Raw genomic sequence first — 26928 nt, 5'->3', positions numbered from 1 at the left:
TGTGACTCCATGAAGAGACTAAGGAGATAACCCAGTCTTCTTTTCTCTCTAGACACCAATTTAATTAGTCAGACAGCTCTGGCTTCCCATGGAGGCCAGGCTAATCACTCCATCTATCCCCTCCCTCTTTAGATTGGACTACTCAGTCATTCTACTTAAGCCCTTCATAGAGACCAGTCCAGTTGCACTCAAAATGTTGTATACATACATATAGGCTGGGTCACTCATTCTCTTCGGTATCTCCAAAACCACCAGGTTTATCACTTAGTCTGCTCTTAACCAATCACAACTAGGTTTGACCCTCAGTTTGCTCGGTTTATCCAAAGGGATCAGACCAGTCACTTCATCTACTGTTCTACCCAAACAGACCCAGTTTCTTCTGCCACTCTTTACTCCTCTGGCTGCCCATGCCTCCCAGTGGCCTCTGTCACTCAGGATATTTTGAACAGGAACAAGGATAATGTATGAATGAGATTGTGACAACAGAACATGAATTTGGGAAAATAAATCCATTTTCTGTGTCTTCTCTTGTGAATGGTGCTCGCAAGGCCAGCACAGAATGGTATGTGTGGAAAACGAAACAGCCGCCAATGGACTTGAGAGAAAAAGAAAGATGAATTTCAGCCCCGTGTTTCCAGGGATGTCTATATAGTCTGCTCTTCACAGCCTGCCTCATTTACCCAGGGCTAGAGTAAGGGCTCAGGGTTCAAGACTCAGGAGCGGGAAATCGTTGTCTTAGGTCGGGGAGTTAACAGAAACTAGTGTGCTTGATTTCTCATGTTGGAATATACTACAAGCCTGGCGACCTCTCTGATAGCCACTCTGATTTTTAAATCTAGTTTTGGAGAGAGGAAGGAGAATTGCAGGTTGGGAAAGGTGAAGAGAGATAGCTGAGGTTCCTGCCTCTGGACAGGCTAAACTCCTGCTGGGAGCTTACCAAGAACCCACTAGGACCTTCAGTAATCAGTGAAAACAGCTATTCAGGGCCCAGTACTTGGCTTTGCTTCTGTGTGCCTAAAGCAGTCATACCTGCCACTCAAAGTCAATTTCCCAGCCAAAAGTCAGAATGACAAGTGTCATCATTAACACTGGGTGGGTTTTCTTTGCTTGTTCTCCATCATTTTTTGGTCCTCAAAAGAATTATTTGTTTGCATAGGAAAGAATGGTCTGTTCGAGGGGAAAAATCTGAGCTGCCAATCTTGGCAGTAGGAAAACATTAAAATAAACCTCCCCAAGGTTGCACACCTGAACTGAAGGTCCCTTTTGGGGGAGGGAAAAGAGGGAAAGGGAAGTTTGTTTTTTTTTCCTTAAAAATTAAGAGGGAAAAGCAATTAATAAACGTTCCCCAGATAATTGATGCTATCCTATAACCACGCACAGAGAAGGGATCCCCTTCTGTGCACACATCATGTAAGCCACAGAGAAAGGACCCCCTCCTTTGCACACATCATGTAAGTACACGTAGAAGGGACCCCCTCCCTTGCACATATCATGGCAATACACACAGAAGGGACTCCCTCCTGTACACACATATAACTACAAAGAGGCAGTCAGTCAAAATAGAAATGGACCAATCAGATTTATTAATAAAGCAAATCCAAAAAATCCCATTATAATTTTGGAAATTAAAAAAAACTCTATTGTACAAGATCTTAAAGCTTTTCACTTACAGTGCATTTCTTGACAATTCACATGGGTTCCACACCCCTATTTACTCTGAACAAGAAAGACCCAGTTACCACGGTAACTCTGACATCACATGGTACTGTGCTTGGGGTATTTCTGAGATATAGTGTATCTCCTCTTGGCAGTGTAAGTGCACACACGTACATGTGTGTGCACAAGTGTGCATGCACACACACATGCACACACAAACATGCCCCTGCCCTATGGCATACCCTGGACTTTGGCTAGTCTTATGTCTACCTTGAAGACTAAGCTACTTCTCAGTCCTTCTGTGACAGGCTAGTCTGGGCTGCTGGCTTCCTCAACATGAATCTGCTCTCCTTGCAGGTGACCTCTGTCCTGGGGCCAGAACCTACCCTGACCTAGAGTGGTATGAGAAGTGTGGTTTCAGAAATGAGAAAGGGGAAAAGATTTGCCCTGAGAGCTAATCCCAGTCCCTGACAATAGCTGCCCTAAGAGAAAGATTCCATCTTTATTTTAGTTACAAGGGTCTTTATGGGAAGGATGAATGGGCAAGGGAGGTAGCCCTATTTGGTTCCCTGAAAGGGAAAGGAGGGAGACTGGATGGAATGGAGAGGTGGATATTTTTGGATCTGTCCCAGCTGGTTTGTCCAGTTTTGTTGGGAATATATGGAGATTGAACGGGGTGGTAGTGGGGAGATTGGGGGAGTAGATGTTTTCTTCCAGAGGTCCACAGCCTCTAGGAATATACAATAAGCTCCCAGTGTATGATATATAGGCCTCTTTTTTCTACATACTGAGGAATGAATTTTCTCATGAATCCATCCCTTATGGAGTGGAAACCTTCAAACCAGCAACACCAAAAGCAGATCCCAACACGTTTTCCTAGATTCCATGTAACCTAGCTTACCCTCTCCTCCTGCTGTCTTTCCTAAGTAACCCATGGATCACAGGATTCTAGATTTAGAGCTAGAAGGAAAGTTAAAAGCTATCAAGTTCAATAACCTCATTTTACAGATGAGGAAACTGAGGCACTGAGAGACTTGCCTGTAGGTGGTAAGTGTCTGAGGTGAGATTTGAATCCGGTCTTCCTGACTGCAGGCCTGGTGCATCCACCATAATAGTCTGCCTCGCAGGGTCTCCAAAGACCAGCTCTCTGCCTACTTCTCACTTTCTGCCACTTGTAGAAATGATTATTGGGTTTAGAGGGATGCAAACCCTTGGTCTGATTTTCTGAGCCAGAGTCACATACCATCTGGGATCTATAGTAGGATGATCTGGGACCCAAGGTTATGGTCATTTTTAAAGACTGGGAAAACCAAGGTTCTGCCCTGTAGGGACCTCATTACTACCTTTACTTCCCAGGCTCCTAGCCCTGCTTCAGGTATAAGGAACAAAGAGGAATATGAGAGGGAGGTTATAGCAGAAATGATGCATAGTCATTCCTGAAGCAGAACTAGCATACCTATTGTTCTGTAACTTGACAACAGAGAGCTCCCAATGCCCAGCAAACACTGAACTTTCTCCATGCCTATTCTTTATGTGCTATTTGAATGTGGTTCTGGCCTGAAACACTCAGAGAAGATGGAGGGTATGGACTCAGGACCCTTGCTCCTGGCCCCAGTTTCAGCTAAGGTACCAGTAGTAGCAGCAGCAGCAGCAGCAGCTCTGCATCTTGATAATCAGGTCCATGCATCTGGACCATTAAAACTCCTAGGACTGGCTCAAAAGGAAAAACCCCTGGCAGAGAAGGGGATGTTTCTGGAGGACCCTTCTCCTCACTCAAATGACCTTTATAGGGCTCTAGGAAAGAGGGCTGGGAAGTAAGGGCTAGCATGTTCACCTCTTAGCCCCTAAAATCTCAAGCTGAGCTCCTAATCCCTTTCTCAGGACCTTGGCATTTGAGCTCACTCACTCCCTGCACTCCACTGGGTAAATATAGATCCCAACTGGTTAGTCAGACCAGGATCTCTTGTGCTGGTTGTCAGATTATTAAATAGAATTCTGCAATAGGTGGCTGGGGCCTTGTGTGGCTGAAGATAGAACAAGGGGGAGGGAAGTGGTTTGGACTGGAGGGCTAGTCATTCTAAATGAGACCTCATTTGGCGGCATCTAACAAGTTGACAAACAGGCTCTGGGGGGTGGCCATGAAGAGTGAGAATGAACCCAAATGATCCTGGAAGCATCTTTTTGGAGGGTGATGCTTGACAAGCAAATCACCTTGATTTGTGTCAGTTGGAGGAGGGAGAAGGACCATTGCCCTCTCCCTAATCCCAAGCATGACATCCCAAGTTTTAGAAAAAGGGATGGTCAGGCTCACAGAAATGTGTAACCAATCATGACTTCCCAACCTAGGAGAGTTGTCTGAGTTATACCAGGCATTCTGTTGAGCAATTCAGTCCAGTTCTCTCCTGGGGTGGGCTTTGGATCTGAGTTGATGCTTTGAGCTCTTTCAGACACAGAGCCCATAGGGGGAACTTCAGAGGGACTACAGGAAACCATAGATTAGGAACACCCCAACCCCCAACAGAACACAAGAAACTACAGACCAGCAACGGTGAAATGGTTACATGGGTGAAGTCTTAAAGAGATGGTTTCCAGGCTTTGAAATGGACTGAGATGAGCTTCCATGGGAAGGATCATTTTTTTAAAACTTTGGAGCAACAAGTGCAACTGGAAGGACCAATGTTGGTCCAGGTCACGGCGGGGGGAGGGAGGGAGGTCCTGACTCTCCATGCAGACGATCTGCCCCAAGAACCACTTACTCTTTCCATCAATACTTGGCATCAAGTGAAGGTCTTACCCTCAGTGGGCATATGAATTCATGGATTTGGGGGGCAGATAGAAATTGTCATGTGGTTTGTTTTGGAATCTCCATGACTGACCAATTTGGGGCTCAGGCTGATGGAGTTTGGAAGAAAAACATCACAGAATAAAATGGGACCACCTGTAACATATACAAGTTATGAGCAATGTACAAGAACCAACGAGTAGATGTCAACAAAGTGTAGAGAGGGAGAGAAAGAGAGAGAGACACGGTTAGTGGGAGAGAGAGAAAAAAAATGTGAACAACATAAAAACATTTATTCCTAGTCCTAAAAAGCCGATCAAATTTAGCTATTCCAGGCTTCCTGTGCTCTTCCCCCCAGGCTTTCAGTCTTCCCCACCTAGAATCTGATGCCCTCTACTCTGCCAACCAACAGCTGGTCCCACATGGAAGGACTCCTATTGGAGTTCTTCTCCCCAGGCGCCTGCTGATTCATCACAGGGGCTCTTGGCTTCCCCACTGGTCATAGGTACCAAAACCTTGTTGATTGCATCTCGAGAACCCATGAGTCCAGGAGTGGGGAGCCGACCTACCTCAGAGCCCGTACTCACCGCTTAGCTGACCAGGGTCCCTTCAGAAAATCGTGTCCCCCAAAAAAGACTTTCACAGAATATCAGGATGAGCCTGTGGCCCATGGATCCCACTCAGCTGGCCATGCCTACCTGCCCCATGGCAGAGCCAGCTTCCACCAAAGACTTGTGTCAGGGCAGATGGGCAGACTCCTTTGGACTTGGGTAGTTCTCTTGGAACTCCCTTCTTTGAGCTTATCCTTAGAGGGACTGCAGGTGCTGCCCTTTCCTGCAGCTCTGAAGAGGGAAAGGCTGAGAGCCAAGGGCTGTGAGGAGCTCCCCAGGCTGGAGTCTGCTCCCAGTCAGCCTTGATTTCCCTATCATCCCCAGTGGACACATTCTACAGAGACTCTATCTCAGGCACACCACCAGAGAGAACTGAAGCAACACGCACAGGAGCCAGAGTGGACATGACCCACAAAGACTGACAGATGGGAAGAACAAAAGGAGGAACAGATTTGGGCCCATGCCCAGGGTGAGATGGGTCTGGGGATGCTGGCTTACTCTGCCTATAGCCCAAGCCCAGCCGGTCCTTCTTCCCTCAAGGGAGCATGGGCTGGAATTGCAGGTCAGGTCAGGGTGAGTTGTTTTGGGGTGTGTGTGTGTGTGAGAAAGAGAGAGAGAGAGAGAGAGGGGTGGGGTTGAGGAGGTATGGTTTTGATTATTGAGGGAAGAGGTTAAAAAGGAATTCACTTTTTGTAGGGGAGCAGGAGCAGGACCTCTCCCCGGGGATGGCAGTCACCAAACTGTCTGGGTACCCATCTTCACCTCGCCTGGCTGGGATGCCCTGGGACTGAGTTTCACCAAGGAAGAGGGAGAGGCTCTGATTTCCTGCCACCTCACCTTGCACTGGGGGCTACTGACAGATGTGCCAGTCACTGTGTGAGATCTGGCCAGAGGTGAACCTAGAACCCAATCTCTCATACACTTTCCACTCCACCAAACTACCTGGTCTGGCCTATCAAGGTACTGCAGTCTTTGCTAAGGTGGGACTCAAAGGAGGGACCTCCCCTCCCTGCTTACCTGTCCATGCTGCTGCCTTTGCCTGATTCTATGCTCCCCACTCCATCCTTTTCTCAGTGCCTCAGTTGCTCCCCTCACTGTAGCCCCTTCTACAGCAGCAAGCAGGAGGAATAAAGCAGATGGGAAGCCACGTAGAGACATGTGCTCAGCTATGCCTGCTGCAAATGAAGGTGTGGTGAGGGAAAGGAGTGTTCCCACCATGACCAGATCATTGGCTTATAGAACCATAGATTCAGAGCAGGAAAGGTCTTTAAAAATCACCTATTCCAACCTTCTCATTTTATGGGAAAGGAAACAGAGGAGGCACAAAGAGGAGTGCTTTGCCTAAGGACACACAGTTATTTGCCATTTTGTGAATTTTCCATAGCCAACATTTCCATACTAAATTGACTTCCTCTCCACTTCCTGGTTCAGTCCTATGCAAGCTCCCCCATAATTATTGGAATGTCAATCTACTGAAGCATCTTACTAGCCAGGAAGCCTGGGGTCTGAGGAGTTTCCCCTTCCCAGTAGAGAACTGTCCAGCCTGGGGACTATGGAAAAGAAAATGAAAGTCTAGTGGCAAAAAAGTTACCTTCTGCCATATGGAGTAGGAAGCCCACCATGAAAGCAACATGCATGTGATCATCTATGAATTGATGTGAGCGTCTAACAAGAATAATACTTTTATTGGTTAGAAGGGTTCCTCAGGAGCACTAAACTAATTAATACTTCCAAAAAGAGAGGTGGCAGGGATGCTAATTCCTTGTTCCCAGCATTGGCTCAGCCTTGACACAGAACTCTGGGGTCTGGATGGTCCAGGAACTAGGGTGGTGGGTAGAGCAAAGAGAATAGGCCAAGAACTGATGATACCGCTTAGGGCTCAACTTTTGTCCATCGCCCACCTCATCCTGGTACTGAGAGCATTTCCTTGGCATCCTAGATACAATCTGCCCAGCCCTCTCAGATCCCAGGAAAGGTTTTCTCCATTATGGTTCCTATTCTAATAGGTAGTTTGGTTGGCATAGCTACCATAAATTCCTTAGTCAGTAAAATTCATATCCCTAGGGTATATGTAGCCGTGTGTGTGTGTGTGTGTGTGTGTGTGTGTGTGTGTGTGTGTGTGAGGTCACAGACTTTCTGAGTACTATGAAAATACACTTGCATTGCCTTTAAGGAAACAATATTTTGTGAATTTCAGAAATGAACAGTATGTCAGGTTTAATTTCCTCCCTGGTATTATTTTGGGTGATGGGAAAAACTTTGATAATATATGATAATTTTTCTTTTTATTCTACCAACCTCCTAATTAGGGAGAGGAAGGAGTGATGTTATGTAAACTAACTAATTACTTAGGAATAAAGGTGTCACACACCAAAAACCCATCATGCAAACAGGAGGCTCCCTGTTTAACTGAGAGTGAGCACAATTACAATAATCGTTACTATTTATGTTGTGCTTACAAATTTTATTATATATATATATATCGTGACCATCACAAAAACCCTGTGAAGTATTCATTACAAGTGGACAATTGAGGTCTGGACAGATTTTAAATTTTCTATGGGCAGAAGGCACCATTCTCAAGGAGACCAAGAAAGGAAGCAGTGTACTTGGCATAGGCTTGCTGTCTGGAGAACCAGAAAGGGTGAGCTAGGCCCTGTAGAATTTTAGTTAAAGATTATGTCAGAAGGTTTAGTTAGCCCCTAAGCTAGGGCTGAGTAAAATTCTCTTATATATACTCTTAATGACATAACTTGATGAAGTGTGGCAGCAGGGAGGAAAAGGGAAAGGAATGAAGGGGATATAAGAACAGGACAGTGAATTATTGGTGGCCAGAGATGAAGAAGAGAGAAAAACAATAAGGGATTTAGAATAGCAAATCACTGAACCCTAGAGGCCAAGCAGATCCACTAACCAAGAAGGTCAAGGCCTCAAGCCAGGGTTAGAAATAATCAAAGGTTTAGAAATTAGTAAAGTAGAAATTCTTGGTGCCAATGGAAAAGGTCCTCAGATCTGTTCAGAAAATGGCCTAGGAGAAATTTTTCATGGTTCCCCTCCTAGATATGCTTAGATTTCTTGAAGTTGTGACCCAGGGCTCCATCCCTCTAGTCTGATCCCTCCTTGGTCCAATGAATCCCCATCCAACCACCCTGGACATATCTTTGTCCCTGGATCTTCTTTCCCTGCAATCTCATCTCTCCTCTCTCCTTTGAAATCCTGTCCTTCTTGTTTACCCAAGACCCTCTTTATCTTCAGTCTCAACCCTCTTCCATCCCTGGAGATCCTGTTCCTTTTCTTTTCCCAAGAGCCCTTTTACCTCTAGCCCTTACTCTCTTCTCTTGATGGAGATGTTACACCTCTAAGCCTGACCCTTTATTTCTCCAGAGCAGGGGTTCTTAATCTATGATCTATGAACTTGGTTTTTTTAAAAAATATTTTGATAATTTTATTTCTATATAATTAGTTTCCTTTGTAATTGTATTTTATTTTATATATTTAAAACATTGTTTTAAGAAAGGGTCCTTAGGCTTCACCAGACTGCCAAAGGGGCCCATGACAAAAAAGCAAAACTTAGGAACTCCTGCTCTAGAATCTCTATTCCACCAGCTCTGACTCTCTTTTGCCCATGAAGCTCCCATCTTTCCATTTTCATCTCTTCTCATCTCATGCTCCATGGAATCTCTATACTTCCAGCCTTGACTCTATTCTGGTCATAGAGCTTCTGTCCCTTCAGGTCCATCCTGAATCTTTCTCTGACCCCTATCCCTCCAGTGTACTTGGAGTCACTGTTCCTCTAGCTCTGACCCTCCCCTATTCCTGAAAATCTAGCACTTCCAGCCCAAACCCTCCTTTGTTCTGGAAGCTCATGTCCCTCCAAACTTGAGCCTTCATTACCCATGAAGATTATAATAATTGACTTTTATAAAACTCTGGGAGAAAAGTGGGGGTGGGCTCAAAACATTCTGCTTTGTGGGTAATAGGAAAAACTTTCTGATGTTTCTGTCCCCTTACCCTTTTTGACAGACAACAAACAAGCTAGCTAAGAGATTGTATAGGAAAAGGGTCAGGGTGCTAAAAGTCAACCACTAATCAGGTTTCCTGATAAGCCTTCTGAGAGTGAGCCTGAAGTTATGGGTTGGATGAATAAACTCAGGCCAAGCACCCAGAAGACTTGATTGGAGGGAAAGGGGAGACAAGGAAGCTGGGTATTATGACAAGTACTCCTAGCCTAGGGAAGATAATGGAAGCTGAGCTAAGGAACTTTAGTTGGAGGTTAGCTTAGAAAGTTTAGATACCTGTCTTTGACTGGGTTGTGTATAGACATTTGTGGATATATGGATACAGATATACTTCTCATTATTTAATTAATACCCTAAGTATATTGTTTCTGAAACTCTAAGTTCACTTTTCTCTTATGAATTGGAACAGGGATACAGACTGGACTCGTAATGTCATTGGGACAGAAAACTCCCTTTATGGATGCAGGTTGTCTCTTTGCTTCAATTTCTAGTCTTACAGAGCTCCCTAGAGCAGTGAGAGGTTGGATGCCCTGTCCAGGGTCCTACTGCCAGTATGTGTCACCTGCTAAATCCGATCTCAGGAATTTTCTGATTCTGAAGTTGGTTCTCTATTTATCTCTACTACATTGCCTTTATTCTTGTAAGATCCATAGATTCCTTTTATGCCCTAGAGTTGGTGGTGGCAGAAGGAAGAGGAGAAATTTGAGTGGATGCCAAAACCGGACAGCCTATTTTGTCAGCAAAGTCATGAAGAGTAAAAGGAATAGGCAAGGCAGGAAGTCAAGTGGACTCAAGGGCCAAAAGGGTCCAAAGGGTCTGGTGGTCTCGAGCTGGGATTTAGGGATCAAGGAACTATGGGAAAGACAGAAAAGTGAAAACCAAGGTCAAGGTTAGGTCCACTGGTTTGGCATTAAGAAACTAGAATCCTAAAAGGCAGTGTGGTTCCTTTTGCAATGGAGAAACATTTGAAGGAAGGAAGCAGATTAATGTACACTACATGCTTACAGATTATGAAAACACTAAATATGGTCGTTGTATTTTATAGTTAGCTAATATCATTCAAAGCCCTTTCTGATTCCAGTCTGTTCATGACGAAATGTGATCTCTGGTCTCCTTGTCCTTTGCAAATACATCAGTTAATAGAAATTTTCATTGGGATAATAATAGATGTGTCTGACAAAAGATGATATGATCTTACCTTCACATAAAAATAGAAATTGGTCACTTGTCCTACTTCAACAGGTAATGGTGTTGCTATGTTACTTTTGGCTAATTTAAGCAATGCTCACTTAGATAGATCTCTATCTGATATGAAGAGAAAACTCCTAACAATGGGAGTTATCCCAAAATAAGAATGGGTTGCCTCAGGAAGTAGTGAGTTCCCCATCACTGGAAGTCTTCAAGCAGAGGTTCTATGGTCACTTGGAAGAAATTCCTACTCAGAAACAGATTGGATTAAATGATTTCTGAAGTCCCTTCCAGCTCTGAGATTTCTATGGTTCTGTGATTCCCCAGCAAGCTGATATAGTTTAGTCCAAGGTCCAAAACTGTGTCCTTCTTAGATGTTTTGTCCTTCTAGCCATTCCCCCATCTTCTTCTGAAGCCCCCATCCCTCTGCTGTTCCTCCAGCCCTGCTCCTAGGATTTCTGGCCCTGCAAGAAGGAAGGTGAAGTGTCAAATGGACCCTGGGGTCTCACCAGGCAGAGCAACTCTTTCTTTATCCAGTATTCCTCACAATCCTATTCTGGCATCTCTCCCTTGTCTCTTTAGGGTGAGACTTCAACAAGAAAACACATCTAGGAGTCAAGGACAGTGATACTGGCCAAGAGAAAAGACTTCATCTAACAAAACCAGCTAGAAGGGATGTGGGGATCTACTATAGCAGAGGGGCACCCCAGCTGAAGTGGGTGCTGTACTACTCTTCTAGCAGTGGACCAATGTCCTCTCTCCTGCTTTCCCTGGGCCATAGGCTGATATGGGGAAAGGATGAAGCTGAATCCTTTATTTTCTTCTCTTGGCCCACCTTATGTATGATAGTAGAATGGAGTGAGTATGCCAGTGAGGAGTGAAGAGGGAGAGGGAGTGTCAGCATCTGGGGCTGGGGTTGCAGTTGAGGTGGAAGCATTCACATAAATCATGAGAACAGCCTTCATAGTAAGGTGGGGGTGGTAGAAAATGAATCCAGAGCTCAGAAATCCCCACCACTCTCAGGCAGCTGCCTGCCTGCCTGCCCCACCCCAGTTGAGCAAAGAGTGGGGAGGGGTGGTCCAAGATTGGACTTTGACTTGTTAGGCTAAACTCTGCATGTTCAATGGTTTGGCTTTAGCCAAATCCACCTGCCCAGTGATTCACTGCCTACCATCAGCTGTCATTGTCCTTTTCACTAATGCCATTGACTTTGAAAACCACTGTTGTCTACAAAATACATCAATGCTAGTCCATGGGTAGAGGTAGATTATGGGATCTGAATCTTCAATTCAGATCAGAGCCCCATAATTTTATGTGCTATTTGTGGATTCTCATAAAACTGAGAGAGTCCCATGATGACCACTAGCCATGGAATACTAGAATATATCCCTCGGTGACTAGTATTGTTCCCCCAATGCGGAATTCACATGAAACGGATTGTTCACTGGCTGGGTTGCTCATATTGCTGTGGTCAATCCCAGCTGGGAGGAAACCCCTTCCCTGCCCCAACCCCCACCTCTGCCCACCCCACCCCCCACAAGGCTGTCACCCACAGCAGTTATGTCTAAGCCTGGCTGCTCATGCTATTACTCATTCTATTTCTTGGCCCAGCAGCCCTTTGCATCAGGAGGCTGCTGGAAAACTCTGGATGGACCACTCAACCCAAACCCTGGAGAGAAGCAGACATGGAGAAAGCTACTGTCGTGCCTGAAAGCTCATAGCTGCAAATGCTGAACATAGCCTAGTGTGGTGGTACAGGATGGGGCATCTGCATGCTATGGAGTATGCATGTTACAGCCAGGGGAAGCCCTCTGAGGAAGGATGAGGGCTTTGGGGCTTTAATTCTACTCAGCAGGCAGCAGGCAGGTGGTGGGACCATGCCCTAAGCATTCTGGGCCCTGGCCTGCCCCTACCCTACCCTCCCTAAGAGTTGCTTCGTGCATGATTTCTGTCCCCTAAGCCTCTATGGGGAAAGGAGGGGGTGGTGACCCTAGGTGGAAAACAGTCAAAGAAAACCCAAACCAAAGTCCTCTTACTTTTCTGAAAAGCCACCCTACCCTTTTCCCACCCCCTCCATCAGATGGGCCAGTGACCTAGATCAGAGACCAACCCTCAGCCCATGGCTTTCAAGGGCATCCCCTATTGAGGGTCTGCCCACTAAGATAGTCCAGCACCAGGGCTGTGAGTGCCTGCCAGTCTTCCTCGAGGCAACACTTTTTTTCTCTTCAGAACAACATGAACCTTTGTCAAGTGTCAGGTGCCTTCCCCAGGGACCATCAGTAAGGCCCTTCCCACTGACTCTCTCTCCTCCAGATGGATGCTCAGCCTTTCCCGGCCCCCCACCCAGGCTCCACAGGCCAGGATTCTGTGTGGGACCATGGGATGCTAACAGATCCCTGGGCTACCCGTGGTGCTAAGAAAGCAGTCTGACTGGATCTCAGATCTCTACAAGGGATGGAGGTGAAAGGTCAGATTGACATTCCTCTGAGAGGCTTCCTACCTGCTCTGTTAATTTCTAAAATCTCTTCCTGGGCCAGCGGGCATGTGTCACTCTGAGTACTGTGATGTGGAGAGTTTACGACAGATTTACAATAATTGGGGGATCCCAGCTGCGGTGGTCTCGGAATGTGTTTCTTTTTTTTCTTTGGTAGCTTCTGCTTAGCCATAGCTAAGGAATAGTACATTCCGAAATTGTTCACGATGACGGGCACGGGCATAGCAATGGTCAGTACCCCTGCGAGGGCACACAGCGCCCCCACTAGCATGCCTGACCACGTCTGCGGGTACATGTCTCCGTAGCCCAGTGTCGTCATGGTGACCACCGCCCACCAGAAGCCAATGGGGATGTTCTTAAAGTGCGTGTGCTCACTGGCGCTGGGGTCATTGGGTTGAGCACCTATCCTCTCAGCATAGTAGATCATTGTGGCGAAGATTAAGACTCCCAAGGCCAGGAAAATGATGAGCAGCAAGAATTCATTGGTGCTGGCACGGAGGGTGTGCCCCAGGACCCGCAAGCCTACAAAATGGCGGGTCAACTTGAAAATTCTCAGGATACGCACGAACCGGACCACTCTCAAAAAACCCAAGACATCCTTGGCAGCTTTGGAAGACAGGCCACTGAGTCCAACCTCCAAGTAGAAAGGCAGGATGGCCACAAAGTCGATGATGTTCAGTGAATTCTTAATGAACTCCACCTTGTTGGGGCAGAAGACAATCCGCATGAGGAACTCAAAGGTGAACCAGACCACGCAGACCCCCTCGATGTAGGTCAGGAAGGCCTCGGTCTCTGCCTCCCGGTAGTAGCGCACCTGGGTGCCATTCCTAATGACTTCAATTTCTGTTTTGTTCACGATGGGGTTAAACCGCTCATGGGTCTCCAGGCAGAAGGTGGTGATGGAGACCAGGATGAAGAAGAGGGAGGCAAAAGCCACGTACTGCAGAGAGGAACAGAGAAGACAAATTAGTGTAGAGGGACAGAGTGGGTGAAGTAGAGGGGCACCCAGAGCACTCAGGGAATAACATTTGGGAAACCCAGGAAGGGTCCAGCCTTGGAGTTCTGACAATGTCAAGATTATGTAAGTGAGCAGGGAGGAGGAAAGAGAAGAAAAGGATGAGAAAAAGGAAGACTAAAAGAAGGGAGAGAAGACAAAGATATGGAGAGGGTGCTATGATGGAGTATATATCTGAATTTTTTACCTAATTGATGGGATTTGTGGAGCTTTCCTACTCCAGAAGGGGGTTATGGGAGGTAGAGGGTATGGGGGTTCAAATTCCACCTTTGTTGTTTACTGTTTATGTAGTTACTACTCCAAGCTCAGATCCCCCACTTATCATAAGGCCTGTGTGACCTTGGGGAAATTATTTCACTTTCCTGGGACTCAGTTTGTCATCTGTAAAATGAAGTAGTTGGATTAGATAGCCTCTAAATCTATGATCCTATGACCTAGGCTGGTGCCAGAGAGTGTCTGAAAAGGAGTGACATGACATGGCAGAATCATCACATTCCTCTTTGCCTCTTATTTCTGCCCCATCTCTGTCTTCATCTCATCTCTCATATTTCAGATTTAACTTTCTTTTAGAACAAAAAAAGCCATATAATGAGCTCTTAGGAAGGAATGTTTCCCCCTGTTTCTCCCCTTCCTGCTCTCTCCCCAGGAACCCAACTGATGACTCTGGGCCAGCTGTCCTTGGGAACGATGAACAAGGCTAATGGTGGAGTCATCATTTGGGAGTCTGTTCTGTCTTTTCCTGAGCTTGGTAAGTGAGGAAAAGGGGTCAACCTTTTTGAATGAAGACCTGGGGAGAAAGACATCAGGAGTGAGATTGGAGGGACTTCACCACCAGGGCCACTTTTTCACCCTAAACCTACTCAAATGAATGCTACCTCCCAGAGAAGCATACCATCTACTTTGTATCCTAGTGTCTACACCATGAATTTAGAATACACAAAGTGCTTCATTCTGGGAAAATTAGGTCTTCACCTCATCCCCAATTATGCATATGACAAATTATGGCCTGTCTTCTAAAAACTCTGAACTCCATTGCCAGTGACCAAAACAGACATGCTTTGCAGAGATTGAAGATCATGGTTCCCCAGTTGACCATAAGATGCCCTGGCATTGTGTAAGCTCCTTGAGGACGGGTACTATTTTGTATTTTGTTTTGGCATCCCCAGACCCTTGTATGGTGACTTGTTCATAATGGATACTTGATGAATTGAATTGAATTGGTGGGAACAGATATAAGGCCTTCAAAATATTCTGAGGGTTGTTTTTTTGGTTTGGGCAGTTGGTAATGTCTTAGACATTTATCTTTAGCTGTCCCTAGGAAGGCAGGGGAATTGAGGGAGGGGTAGGGTAGAGTAAGTAAAAGAAATAAATAATGCTTTCTTTAAAAAAAATAAACAAGCATTTATTAAGTGCCTACTACATGCCAGGCACTGTGCCAAGTACTTTACAAATATTATCTCATTTGATCCTTAGGGAGGTAGATGCTATTATTATCTCCTTTACAGTTGAGAAAATGGAGGCTGAGACAAGTTAAGGGACTTGCCCAGCATCTTACAGCTAGTAAATGACTGAGGCTATATCTGAACTCGGGTATTCCTAACTCCATGCCCAGCACTCTATCCAGTGCACCACCCAGTTGCCTCTAGATGGAAAGCCCCTTGTGCATAAAAAAGCAGCTACAACTAAAGCTGGCCTGTGCACACAGAATCCTCAACTCTTAGAAAATCAGAGCTGGAGGAGATCTGGAGATCATCTCAAGATCAAAGTTGTAGAGTTAGGAGAGGCCTTAGAAGCCAGTCAGTTCTGCCCCCTCATTGTACAGGAGAAGAAAAGGAGGCTCACTGCCATTACATTCAGGAAACATTTTTCGAGCCTGTGAAATGCACAAAGCATTGACGGTGCTCAGGAGACAGTGGGATTTCAAAGAGGAAAGCAAGAAACAGTCCTTGCCTTCAAGGAGGTGACTTCTTCCTGAGAGGTGAGGTGACTTACCCAATATCACACAGATTAAGCAGCGAACCCAAGACTAATGATACTCCATTGCCTACAGCACTTCAAGGTTTACAAAGCTCTCTCTTTACAACAGGGGTAATTAGTGCAAGCATTATTAGTTCCACTTTATATACGTGGAAACTGAGGCCGAGAGGGTAAATGACACACAGTTACCAATTGCCGAGTCAGGACTTGAACCCAGGTCTCCTGATAATTATACACCTGGCATTCGCTCTACTCTATCCACCTGCCTCTCTAAGAAGTCACACCTTCTGACTCCATCGATCTTCCCACTTTACAGCATCATCCACCTGAGTACCATCCGCATCAAAAATTCCTCCTTCAGTCATGTGGGTTTGGAGAAAATTCTAGTATGGTTGGGCCAAAACAATCTTAGACATTTGAAGGACTTACAAGCTGAAAAAGAATATTCTATCTAACCAACAAATTTGTAGATGAGGTCTTTGAGACCCACGGAAGGGCAATGATTTGGCCAAGGTCTCAAAAGTAATGGGGGCAGAGCTGGGTTTGAACCCAGGTAATTTATAGGATCATAGATTTGAGAGAGGCCAAAGAGGTCATGTAGTCCAACCCCTTCAGTTTTACAGATGAGGAAACTGAGGCCCAGAGAAATTAAGAGTAATTTGACCAAGGTAGCAATACTTTTAAGTAACAAAATCAAAATTTGAATGCTGGTCCTCTGACTCCAGATGCTGGGGCCCTTCCTCTAAATTCACACAGCCCTCACCTAAGGGTATAAGGTGGCAAGGGTCCTCAGATTGTCAGAGTCTACTGGGGGCTTGGAGGGTAGTAATGGAAATAGGTCACATCAGGGCCAGATCTTTGACATTTGGCTTCCTATTCTCCCAATCTTGACCAAAGGGCAGGCTCCCAGGGCAAAACTAGGCTATTGGTGGTTCAGTTCTGATCCTCTCCTCCCAGCTCACTGGAGGTTAATTAACACATCTTCAGAGTTGTGTTAGAGAGGAGAGGTAGGAAGGTGGGTCACCTCATCCAAATTCTGACTCTCCTAGGAGGCCAGTAATCCCTCTGACAGAAGCTGGTATGGGGAGCTCTTAGGCTTCTTCTGTAAAGATAAGTCATCCTGGGCAGGGTATGATTATTTGTCAGCCAATAGCCTAACTGCACCTGGCAGGAGGGGCCATGAGGCCTCAGATTTAGGGCACTTCTAAAGGAAGGGACTATGAAGAAACCTTGAATGATTTATGTGCCAAAAACTCAGGTACAGCTTCCTCCAGCCCTGAGCCCCAGACAAATCCCCATCTCCCAGGGTCTCTAGCTAGCTGGTTTCTTGGTCTCCTGCTTTTCCCATTGTCTTTCTGTGCCTCTTTGTCTTCTCCCACCTCTCTGTGCTTCTCCACTATGCAGGTAGTGGACAAAAGGGAGGGCCATCATCACAGGGTCTCCTGATTCCCAGATTCCATGATCTCCCACCTTCATTGTTACCCAAGGCCTGAGGCAGGGAGGGGACAAAGAGAGGGGGAATAGGAAGGGAAATTCAATCAATTTAAACCCAATAAATAATTATTGAAAGTCTATTATTGCAAGACCCTATACTTGGCACAAACATAGCCTCAGCCCTCAAGAATTCCAGGAGGGAAAAAGATAAAACCAATTCATATGTGAGACAGAGGCAACAAAAGTCATGTAGAGTTCAAGAGAGGGGACTCATTTTCAGCCAAAAGGCTCAAAGACAGCTTCCTGGAGGAGGTAATTTAAGCCAGGCATTTAAGGATGAGTAAGATCTTAACAGGTATTAAAGGGTTAGGGTATCTACTGGTACCCATCTAATGTCAAGAGCTACAGCAAGGGCTTTCCACCTTTTTTGTGTCATGGACCCCTTTTGGCAATTAGGTGATGCCTATGGATCCCTTCTTAGAATCATGTTTTTTAAATGCATATATTAAAATGCACAGGAGTAAATAGGAAACTAATTATATTGAAATATAGTTATCAAAGTATTTTCTTTTGAAATGAGCCCACTCTTAAGAACCTTTGATCTAGAAGAAGGCCTTCAGAACCCTTGGAGGAGCTGCTGTTCAGTTGTTTTTCAGTTGTCTCACTCTTTGTGACTCCATTTGGGGTTTTCTTGGCAGAGCTACTGGAGTGGTTTGTCATTTCCTTCTCCAGCTCATTTTACAGATGAGGAAACTGAGGCAAAATGGTTAAGTGACTTGGCCAGAGTCACACAGCTAGTAGATGTTTGAGGCCAGATTTGAACTCAGAAAGATGAGTCTTCCTGACTCCAGGCCCAGTGCTCTATGCACTATGGCGCCACCTAGCTGGAGGAATTACAGGAGGACATTAGAGAGGAGCTGTCCAGGATGATCACCCTTGGAGGGATCACCAACATGGACAAGCTCTCAGATTCACCAAAGGATCAGCTGGGGTGCATCTCAAGCACAAGGATTAGTGTGAAAGAAGGCATGTGGTACAGGACTCAAGAAGACCTGGGTCTGAATTCAGACACTAGCTGTGCGGCCCAGGGCAAATCACTTAATCTCTTTGAGACTCAGTTTGCTCATCTATAAAATGAGGGGATTGGACTAAGTGGTCTCTTTCACCTCTAGAGCTAGGAGACTATGAGCAAAGACATGGTTGGATTCAGAAAAAGAGTACTTGTGTGTGTTGGGGGTCACTCCTCTGATAGATGACTGATTGGTTCATAGGGACTTCTGCATCTTGACTGACAACTGGGTTGGCTTGGTAAAAGGGTAACCTGCTGGTTTCAAGCGAGTTCAGGGGATGGTGAGTCATCTAGCATGACTGAAGCAGAGTCTAGTGAGAGCAGTCTGGAAAGGCAAGTCGGGGGGCAGTTGTGGAAGACCTTGATTGCTAATGGGAGGAGTTAGAACTTTTGCTCTGTGTGTACTGGGGAGTCATTGAAGGTGTTTGTGCCAGATTAGGTTATGTCTGGGCTCAGTGGTGAGGCAAAAACCAAAAGAGTCTTCTGTGAAACAGGCAGGCATCTCGGGAAGCTGTGGAAGAAAGTGTGGAAGTCTTCCTTCTCAGTTTAGGGAGGACTGGGGAAAATGGCTCTTCAGCATTGCTTTTCACTGCCTGTCTCCATGCCTAGGACGCATGATGTTCTCTCTTCTACCTTTTGGAATGAGTAGTCACTTGCTTCAAGACTCAGCTCAAGCCCCACTTTCTACATTAAGCCTTTCCTGATTGCCACCCTCCCCCTCCCCCAACCCCTACAGCTGCTGCTGCCCATCCTCCCCAAACTACCTTGACTTTATTTTTGTATTTACTCAATTAATATTTATTTATGTATATGTTACTTCCATAGAATGTAAACTCCTTGAGTACAGAATCTGTTTCCTTTTTGTCTTTATATATCCAGGGTATAAACTGTCACCTGGCACATAGTAGGCACTTAATAAATTCTAGCACCACATCCAGGGCACTCTGGCCACAGCAGTGGAGCTGGTGGTTCCAAACATTCGAGGAGAAGTCTACTCTCACTCTGGTTGAAGCCTTCAGGGCTAGCCCATGTGCCCAGTAAGGATGCTTAGGTTCCTATGAACATCCCAGTCTGGGATGACTGGGGGAGAATGGGATGTTCATAGGAACCTAAGCATCCTTATTAAGAACTGAGTGAATCTTTTAGCCTAGTAACTGGTTTCGCACCAGCCAGCTTACTCAGCTCTAGTTCCAGGAATAGTTCAGACTTACGCAGTCTGCCGAGGGGGAAAGAAGTTTTTTTTTTTAACTGGCACCATCCAAATAACAATCCATCATCCCTTCTCAGTTGTAGCCCCATTGGTTACATCTCAGAGGCAGAGTTCATCAAAGTACCAGGGGACACAACTAGACCAAGAACAGAACACCACATGCACAGCTGTGTCTGATTACTCCCACAGTAGAGAACATACCAGAGAATCTCCAGACCAGAGAACACATCTGAGAATTTTCTGCACCATTTACAATGACCAAGATTGGCCCCAGAAAGCAAAAGAGAGCACTTCTCTCTCCCTTCACTGAAAAGGTTGCAGGGAAAGGGAGGGGTTGTGGAATGTTGTACATACTGTCAGACATGGTAAAAATGTTAGTAGATTTTGCTGAACTGCTTCCCCGCCCCCTTTCTTTTTTTAATCTTTGGGTATGAGAGGGGGAGGTGTATGTGTAGGAACAAATGTGAGGAAAAAGCAAAATTTATCAATAAAAATAAGACAACATTTTAAAAGAGAGAGAATGGGCCATGCCAGAAAACACCCTTAAAAGTCCCCTAAACAAAAGACCATGGATGAGAACCCCACTGCCAGTGGACACACTGCTTCCTCAGATGAGTTAGTTTTCTATTTGAGGAACACGCCTAAATTAGGAAACTTTTTTCCCAAATAAGTGTGGGGATTTTTTTCTAAAATGAGCTAAAACAACTCACTCTCATGTCCAAGCATCCTCTCATGTGTGTGTTTAGTAAGGCATGCTCTGTGGTAGATGTGTCTATGGCAAAATTTGCTGCAGCAAGGTCACTCATTCATCTGGGAACTGTTCCCCCTGCCTTCTATAGAATCAAAGGCAGTCCAAAGGTCAAGTCATCTGCTAAAGCCTAGGGATGATATTATCTAGCCTTTATATAGCACTTTAAGATTTGCGAAGTGTTGTGAATACATTACCTCATTTGATCCTCACAACGAACCTCTGAGGTAGATATTATTATTATTCCTATTTTCCAGATAAGGAAATTGAGGCTTGGCCAGGGTTACCCAGCTAGTAAGTATCTGAGGTGAGATTTGAACTCAGGTCATCCTGACTCCAAGTCCAGCTTTCTTACCCACTGTACCATTTTTCACTCCTTAACTCAGTTCTGTTTAATTCAATCCATTCCAATTCAGCAAATGTTAATCAAATGCCTACTCTGTGAAAATTTTGCTACTGTGAAATATGTCGTGTTCCCAGATAAGGTGCAGATTGGGAAATTCACAACAACCTTTAAACTGATGGAACTACCATGTGTTAATCACCCGAAAGGAGCACTGCTGTTGAGGGTGAGACCAGGGCATCAGCAGTGTGGTCCCTGTCCTTTGAAAAGCTGAAGAGAATGGTGGAAAACAGGGGAAACCATGCGATTTTCTTCTCTTTTGCTTTACTGCCTCTTCTAGAAGATGCTCTGGGCTCACTTGCCAGGATCACTCTGGCGCACCTCAGATGTCTTAGCTGTCAACCTTGTATTTCCTACCTTGTGATGAGCCCTAAGGACATCATTGGCTAAGTGCCCCTGGCAGCCAAATACCCATGAAGTCAGGACTGACCTAGCCATTCCCTGCCCCTACCTAGCCTTTGAGAAGCAGCCTGACATTGAAAGAAAGGAGGGAGGGAACAAACATTTGTTAAGTACCTACTATGTGCCAGGCATGGTGCTAAGTGCTTTATGAATATTATCTCACTCAATCCTCACAACAACACTCTGAGGCAGGTAAGGAAACTGAAGCAGATAGCAGTAAAGTGACTTGCTCAGGGTCACACTGTTGGTAAGTGTCTGAGGTTGAACTTCAACTCAGGTCTTCCTAATTCCAGGACCAGCTTTCCATCCACAGCATCATCTAGCTACCATTGGTGCTAGATAGAGTGCTGGGAAAAGAGGCAAGAACTACTGGGTTCACATTTACCTCTGACACTTACCAATCAAGTGTCCATAATACATTCACTTAAACTTTCTTGGCCTATTTCCTCATCTGTAAGAATACAGGATAATGTCATCTATTTACCCCTAGAGGGTTGTCAGTTTTGTTCTTCAGTCAATTAGTCATGTCAGACTCTTTGTGACCCCATTTCTTGGTTTTTCTTGGCAAGGATACTGGATTGGTTTGCCATTTCCTTCTCCAGCTCATTTTGCAAATGAGGAAACTGAGGAAAACAGGGTTAAGTGACTTACCCAGGGTCACATGACTAATAAGTGCCTAAGGTTGGATTTGAACTCAGGTCTTCATAACTCCAGGCCTGGCACTCTATCCACTGTGCCACCTAGCTGGCCCAGGGTGGTCAACTGGTTTAAATAATAAAATGTATGTAAGATTCTTTAAAAGCTTTTTAGCACTATAGAGATGTTGATTACTTCTATTTACCCACCTGGCCTGTCGAGGACTGGAAGGACAAAAGGAAGAGGGTTAGCTGTCCCCCCCCACACACACACATGCTACAGCAGACTTTGGTTCAAAGGATCCACCCTTGGAGAGACCTTAGACGTCACCTGCGTTCTCGGATTCCCAGGGAAGCTTAGGTTGGTGGATCTCTTGAACTCCAGAGTTCCAAGCTTTAGTGGGGCTCTGCCCAATCACATGTCCCACACTGAGTTCAGCATTAATATAGTCAGCCCCCAGGAGCAGTGGCCTTCAGGTTCCCCAAAGAGTGACAAACTGGCCAGTGTGTCTAGGACTAAGGCACTTGAGTGCCTGCACTTCCAGCTTGGGCAAGGAGTTAAGGAGACCCAATTTAAGCAGGGGGGGAAAGAGGAGCAAAATGATCCCGATTTTACAGGGAAGAAACTGAAAATTTTATAGAGGAGGAAAGACCAGAAATGAAGTGACAGGTCCAAGGTCAATCTAGGGCAGCAGTTCCCAATCCATGGACAAATTTCAAGGGGTCCGTGAATTTGGATAGGACCAAAAAATCTTGTCTTTATTTTCGCTACTATCTAACTAAATTTTAGTATTTCCTTCAGTTTATTTAAAAACAAGTTTCTAAAAGGGGATCCATAGGTGTCACCAGATGTCCAAAGGGTTCATGGCACAAAAATGGTTGAGAAACCATGCTGGAACAACTAAGTAGCAAAGCTAGAATTCTAACTCAAGTCTTTTGAGTCCAAATCCAGGACTTGCCCCAGTATATCAGTGGTACCTTCTTAGCCACCACACATAGCAAATCACATCTGCCACCATTTACCTAAGCAAACATACCTTCCCATAGAGAACAAGGTACCACATACACAGATGTACGCACAATAGCATATCTAAACACACATACACACCATTTTATAGAGATCATTTTCTCTTGGAGCCTGGAGTATCTTCTCAGAGCCAATAATAACAGCCAACATTCATATGCACTTTGAAGATTGCACACCAATTTGCATGTATTATCTCATTTGACCCTTGTGACAACCCCATGAGGTAGGTACTATTTTCCCATTAGTCATGACAGATGAAGAGGCTGAGGTCAAGAAGCCAAGTGACTTACCAAGGACACATACAGCTGATAAATATCTGAGACAGGATTCCTGATCTGCCTAGCAGCAATAATAGTTGATTATAGGTTTCTTTCAGGCAAGGACTCTGCCTTTTTCATCTCTGTGTTGCCAGAACCTAGCAGAATGTCTTGTACATAGTAGGTACTTAATAGATGTGTGTTGAATTGAAATAATTGAACTGGGGAGAGAAGTCCTTTGGGTTCATCAGATGACTTGACTTTTGAGCTACCCTTGGATTTAGGAGAGGATGTGTTTATGGATGACTGTATAACCTTGCTGCAATTCTTTACCATTCATGGGGCTCAGTTTTTCCCTTTTGTACACGGAGTGTGGCAGATTAGAGGATGCCCAAGTTCCTTTCAAGCACTGACATTCTAGAAGTCTGTAAAATTAGAGATGCTCATTACCTCACACAAATTAATGCAGCCGGAATATAACTTTGCCACTGCAGAGTGTGGGGCTCACCTCTAGAACAATGGCACATGTCAGTACTGACAGAAACTTCCTTGCTACAGGTCAATCAGCAGCCTTAGATTCAGGGGCTCCCAGCATGCCATGAAATATTCACAGAGTCTCAAGCCAAGAGACCCTACTCATGACCCAGTGATAGGCTAGAGCAGCACCTGGCTGCGCAGTAAGCTGAGAAATTTAGAGAATCCACACCAAATATTCACATGGACTATTAGTGCCCTACCTATGGTAGAGCCTTCCAATCTCATATTGTTAATCAGCCACAGTCAGACCCACTCTAACTTGACTCTAACATAGTGATGGCATTTTGGTCCTCTTCAAGAATGAAGGACAACCAACCAACCAAGCTGCTTGAGATTTCAGGTCCACAGAACACCAAATGGCCAAGCCACCAGATCAGCGACAGCCAAGTCCTTGGGAACTCCTTTCTTAATTCTGCAGATGTAGTTGTGTCAAAGGTTTGTCCTTAAATGCCTTATTTGTGTTTATTTCTTCATTTCTGAGTAAAGCTTTTAAAATCCATGTCTCAGCTCATTAAAGAAAGGATATTTTACCAACACTAGATTTAGACTCCCCCTACCCCTTTGGTGGTGGTGGGGAGGTTTCTAATAAAGGTTGTAAGCAACAAAAAAGGAAGAATGTGAACTATTCCCAGCTTCCCAGGAGTATTCATAGGACCAAAAATGTAAAGCTACCAGGGACCTTGGGGGTCATCTAGTCCGATACTGTTGGTTTTTACCTTTACAGGAGTCAAATTTCCAGGTGATTAATGTAGGTGTTGAAGAGGGATAGAAAGAGAGAGGTGAGAAAGAAGAAAAGCATGAGTTGGGCACTGCCACTCACTGTGGATATGATATCTGATCTGTTTCCTCATCTGAAAAAATGAAAGGGCTAGACTAGATGGTTTCCAAAGTTCCCTTCCCTTATAACTATGATCTAAGACATTAAGGAAAAGGAGAGTAGGGTCTAAAGATCAGGAGAGAATAGTAGCAAGGATGCAGAGAGAGTGGTCTGACTGGAGAGCAAGGACTTCACAGGAGGAGCAAAGATGACAGTATTGATCATCCTGCAGGGGTGTTGGAGGGTAAGAAGCAGGCTGATTCCCTTCCTCTCCCAAACAACCTAAAATAATGGGAGATGGCAGCACTAGAGAGTGGGTTGAACTTGGGGCATGGGTGGTTAAATGAGTGTCTTTGTCCTCCAAGAGCAGGACCCCATAATGGGAGAGACCAGGAAAAGCCTAGATAAGTAAGACCCTTATATCCCCACGAGAAACTCAGAGGAGCCAGCGTTAGGTTATGGGCATGGAGTAGGACTTTCTCAGTCTCTCAAATGTGAACTTTCCAGACAAATGAGTGCAAATACACATTCCAGGGAACAATGGAGCATGTTTTTTTTCTCTTCAGAATCAAGTCGGGGAAAATGGTGAAAACCCCACCAATTGTGTTCTTGAAATTGGTTGCCATGGTGACATCGGGTTGCATCTTGTTCCCATGGTAACTAGGGCAGTGAGACTGTTGGCTGTAAAGTGAGACAAACCCACTAATGATCTGTTGATTTAAGAAGATGTTTTATAAATTGCTAGTTATTTTTATCCTGCCCCCCCTCTTTGGAAACCATAAATCAGAAAGGCAATTTACTCTCTATTAGAGTGACCAATATGCATGGGTGAATTATTTATGCTACACTCATCTTTAGAAAATGTGTTTGCATTTCGGGAATTCTGTAGCTTTTCACCATTAGAACATATGTGTATGTGTCTATATATGTGTGTGTATATACATATAGACATATATGTGTCTATATACGTGTGTGTGTGTGTGTGTGTGTGTGTGTGTAATTTTTTTCCAACTCAGCAATTTTGACCAAAGGGCATAGTCAGGATTGCTTGGAGGAAATAGCACTGAATTAAAACTCAGAAGGCCTAAGTTCTAAACCTGATTCATTATGGGATTTGGGATACGTGCCCTCTCTCCTGAGGGCCTCAGTTTCCACTTTTGTAAAATATAGGTATTGGACTGTCTGTAAGATCTGTAGGGCTAGTGCTAAGGTGCTGTGATAGTATAGTGAAATCAGGGCTGGGTCTTTGGCCTTCACAGCCAAGGGTGACTCTATGTGCTCCTGGTGAGCCCTGAGTAGGGTCCAAGCCCCTGAGGAATTAGGTTAACTTTTTCTGCCTAATTAAATCTGCCCACAGGGGAGGGGGGATGTGTGTTATGTGAAACAATCAATGGGGATTCAATGATGCAGAACAAGCAAGCTGGCAAATTGGCCTAAATAAATTGACAATTGATCTAGTGCTGGGAAACTGAATCAAGGGCTCACCCAGGTCTCCTGATGGCCACCTAGGTGTGTCAGAACCCAGGCAATCTGTTTTGGTCTGACCGGGAGGCTATTTATAGTCTAGGTATTTTCATTAACAAATCCTTGACAGTCTCTCTTCCCTCACTCGACTCCCCACCCCCACCTTTATACACATACACCCTGGCTAGCTATGGGTGCTGGCCCTGGGCTGGCAAAGAAAAGTATCCAGGAACAGCCATTCTCCCTTCCCTGAGGGCTCAGTCTGGAACCAGGCCCCTCCTCAAGCAGGCTCTTTTCCTTCTGCATGAATCTAGTCTGGTTGTTTGGAAGGGACTTGCCCAAGGTCATGAAACTGGTAAGCTACAGAGTCAGAACCTGAACCCATGTTGCCTTATCTCCAAAACTCATGGTTTTGCACAACATTCAGTTTCCTTTTCTGTCCCAAGCCACTCCCTTGCCAACCTCCACACACCCACTCTCTCTCCCTACACAACCCGCCTCCCTACATACCACACACACACACACACACACACACACACACACACAAACATGTACCCCTCCTCTCCTCCTTCTATTCTTCCTCCTGTTCTGGTTAATTTTGTTCCTATCCGAATGCTTTCATTGGGCCGGGGACATAACTGCTCAATGACCAAAGAGAATGGAATCAGGGGCAGGGGCAGACACAGAGGTCGAATGATGCTGACCTCACCCATGCAGGCAGCTATACTCCTGATCTAAAGAAACCCATTCCCACCCTGAACCCCGGAGCACTTTGGGAAGGAGGAGAAGGAGGCAGTGCCAGTGGCACAGACAGAATTCATCACAACCAAATCATCACACAACCAGGTATTTTCTGAGTGTCTCCTGCATGCCCAGGATTATGCTAGACCTCAGGGGGACATGAGGTGTAAGAAAATCCTTCCCAATTTCACAGAGAACACAGAACTTATATATAAAATATAGCAAAATATAGCTCATCCTAGAATTCAAGGACCTTTGCTATTTGGCCCCCTCTCCTTTCTCTGTTTCTGTCTGCTTCCTCTCTCTTCTTCCCTCTCTCTTTCTCTTTCTGCTTTTCTTTTTCCTTCTTCTCTTTTCCCCTCTGTCTCTGTCTCTCTTCTTCCTTCTCTTTCTTCTTCTTCTTCTTCTTCTTCTTCTTCTTCTTCTTCTTCTTCTTCTTCTT

At 45.2% G+C, this 26928-nt stretch overlaps 1 protein-coding gene across 1 annotated transcript in view; it reads right to left on the bottom strand.

Moving 5' to 3' along the window:
• The window catches only part of KCNC1 (potassium voltage-gated channel subfamily C member 1), a 79653-nt gene that overhangs the window by 4766 nt on the left and 47959 nt on the right, over positions 1-26928 (bottom strand). The window contains exon 2 of the mRNA XM_027852675.1: positions 12757-13690. Within this exon, the coding sequence (XP_027708476.1) occupies positions 12757-13690 (934 nt within the window). The remainder of the gene's footprint in view (positions 1-12756; positions 13691-26928) is intronic.

Source organism: Vombatus ursinus, unplaced genomic scaffold, assembly GCF_900497805.2.
Source record: "Vombatus ursinus unplaced genomic scaffold, bare-nosed wombat genome assembly UNPS02009770.1, whole genome shotgun sequence".
In the NCBI taxonomy this organism is placed as follows: Eukaryota; Metazoa; Chordata; class Mammalia; order Diprotodontia; family Vombatidae; genus Vombatus; species Vombatus ursinus.
This window is presented reverse-complemented; position numbering and strand designations above follow the sequence as displayed.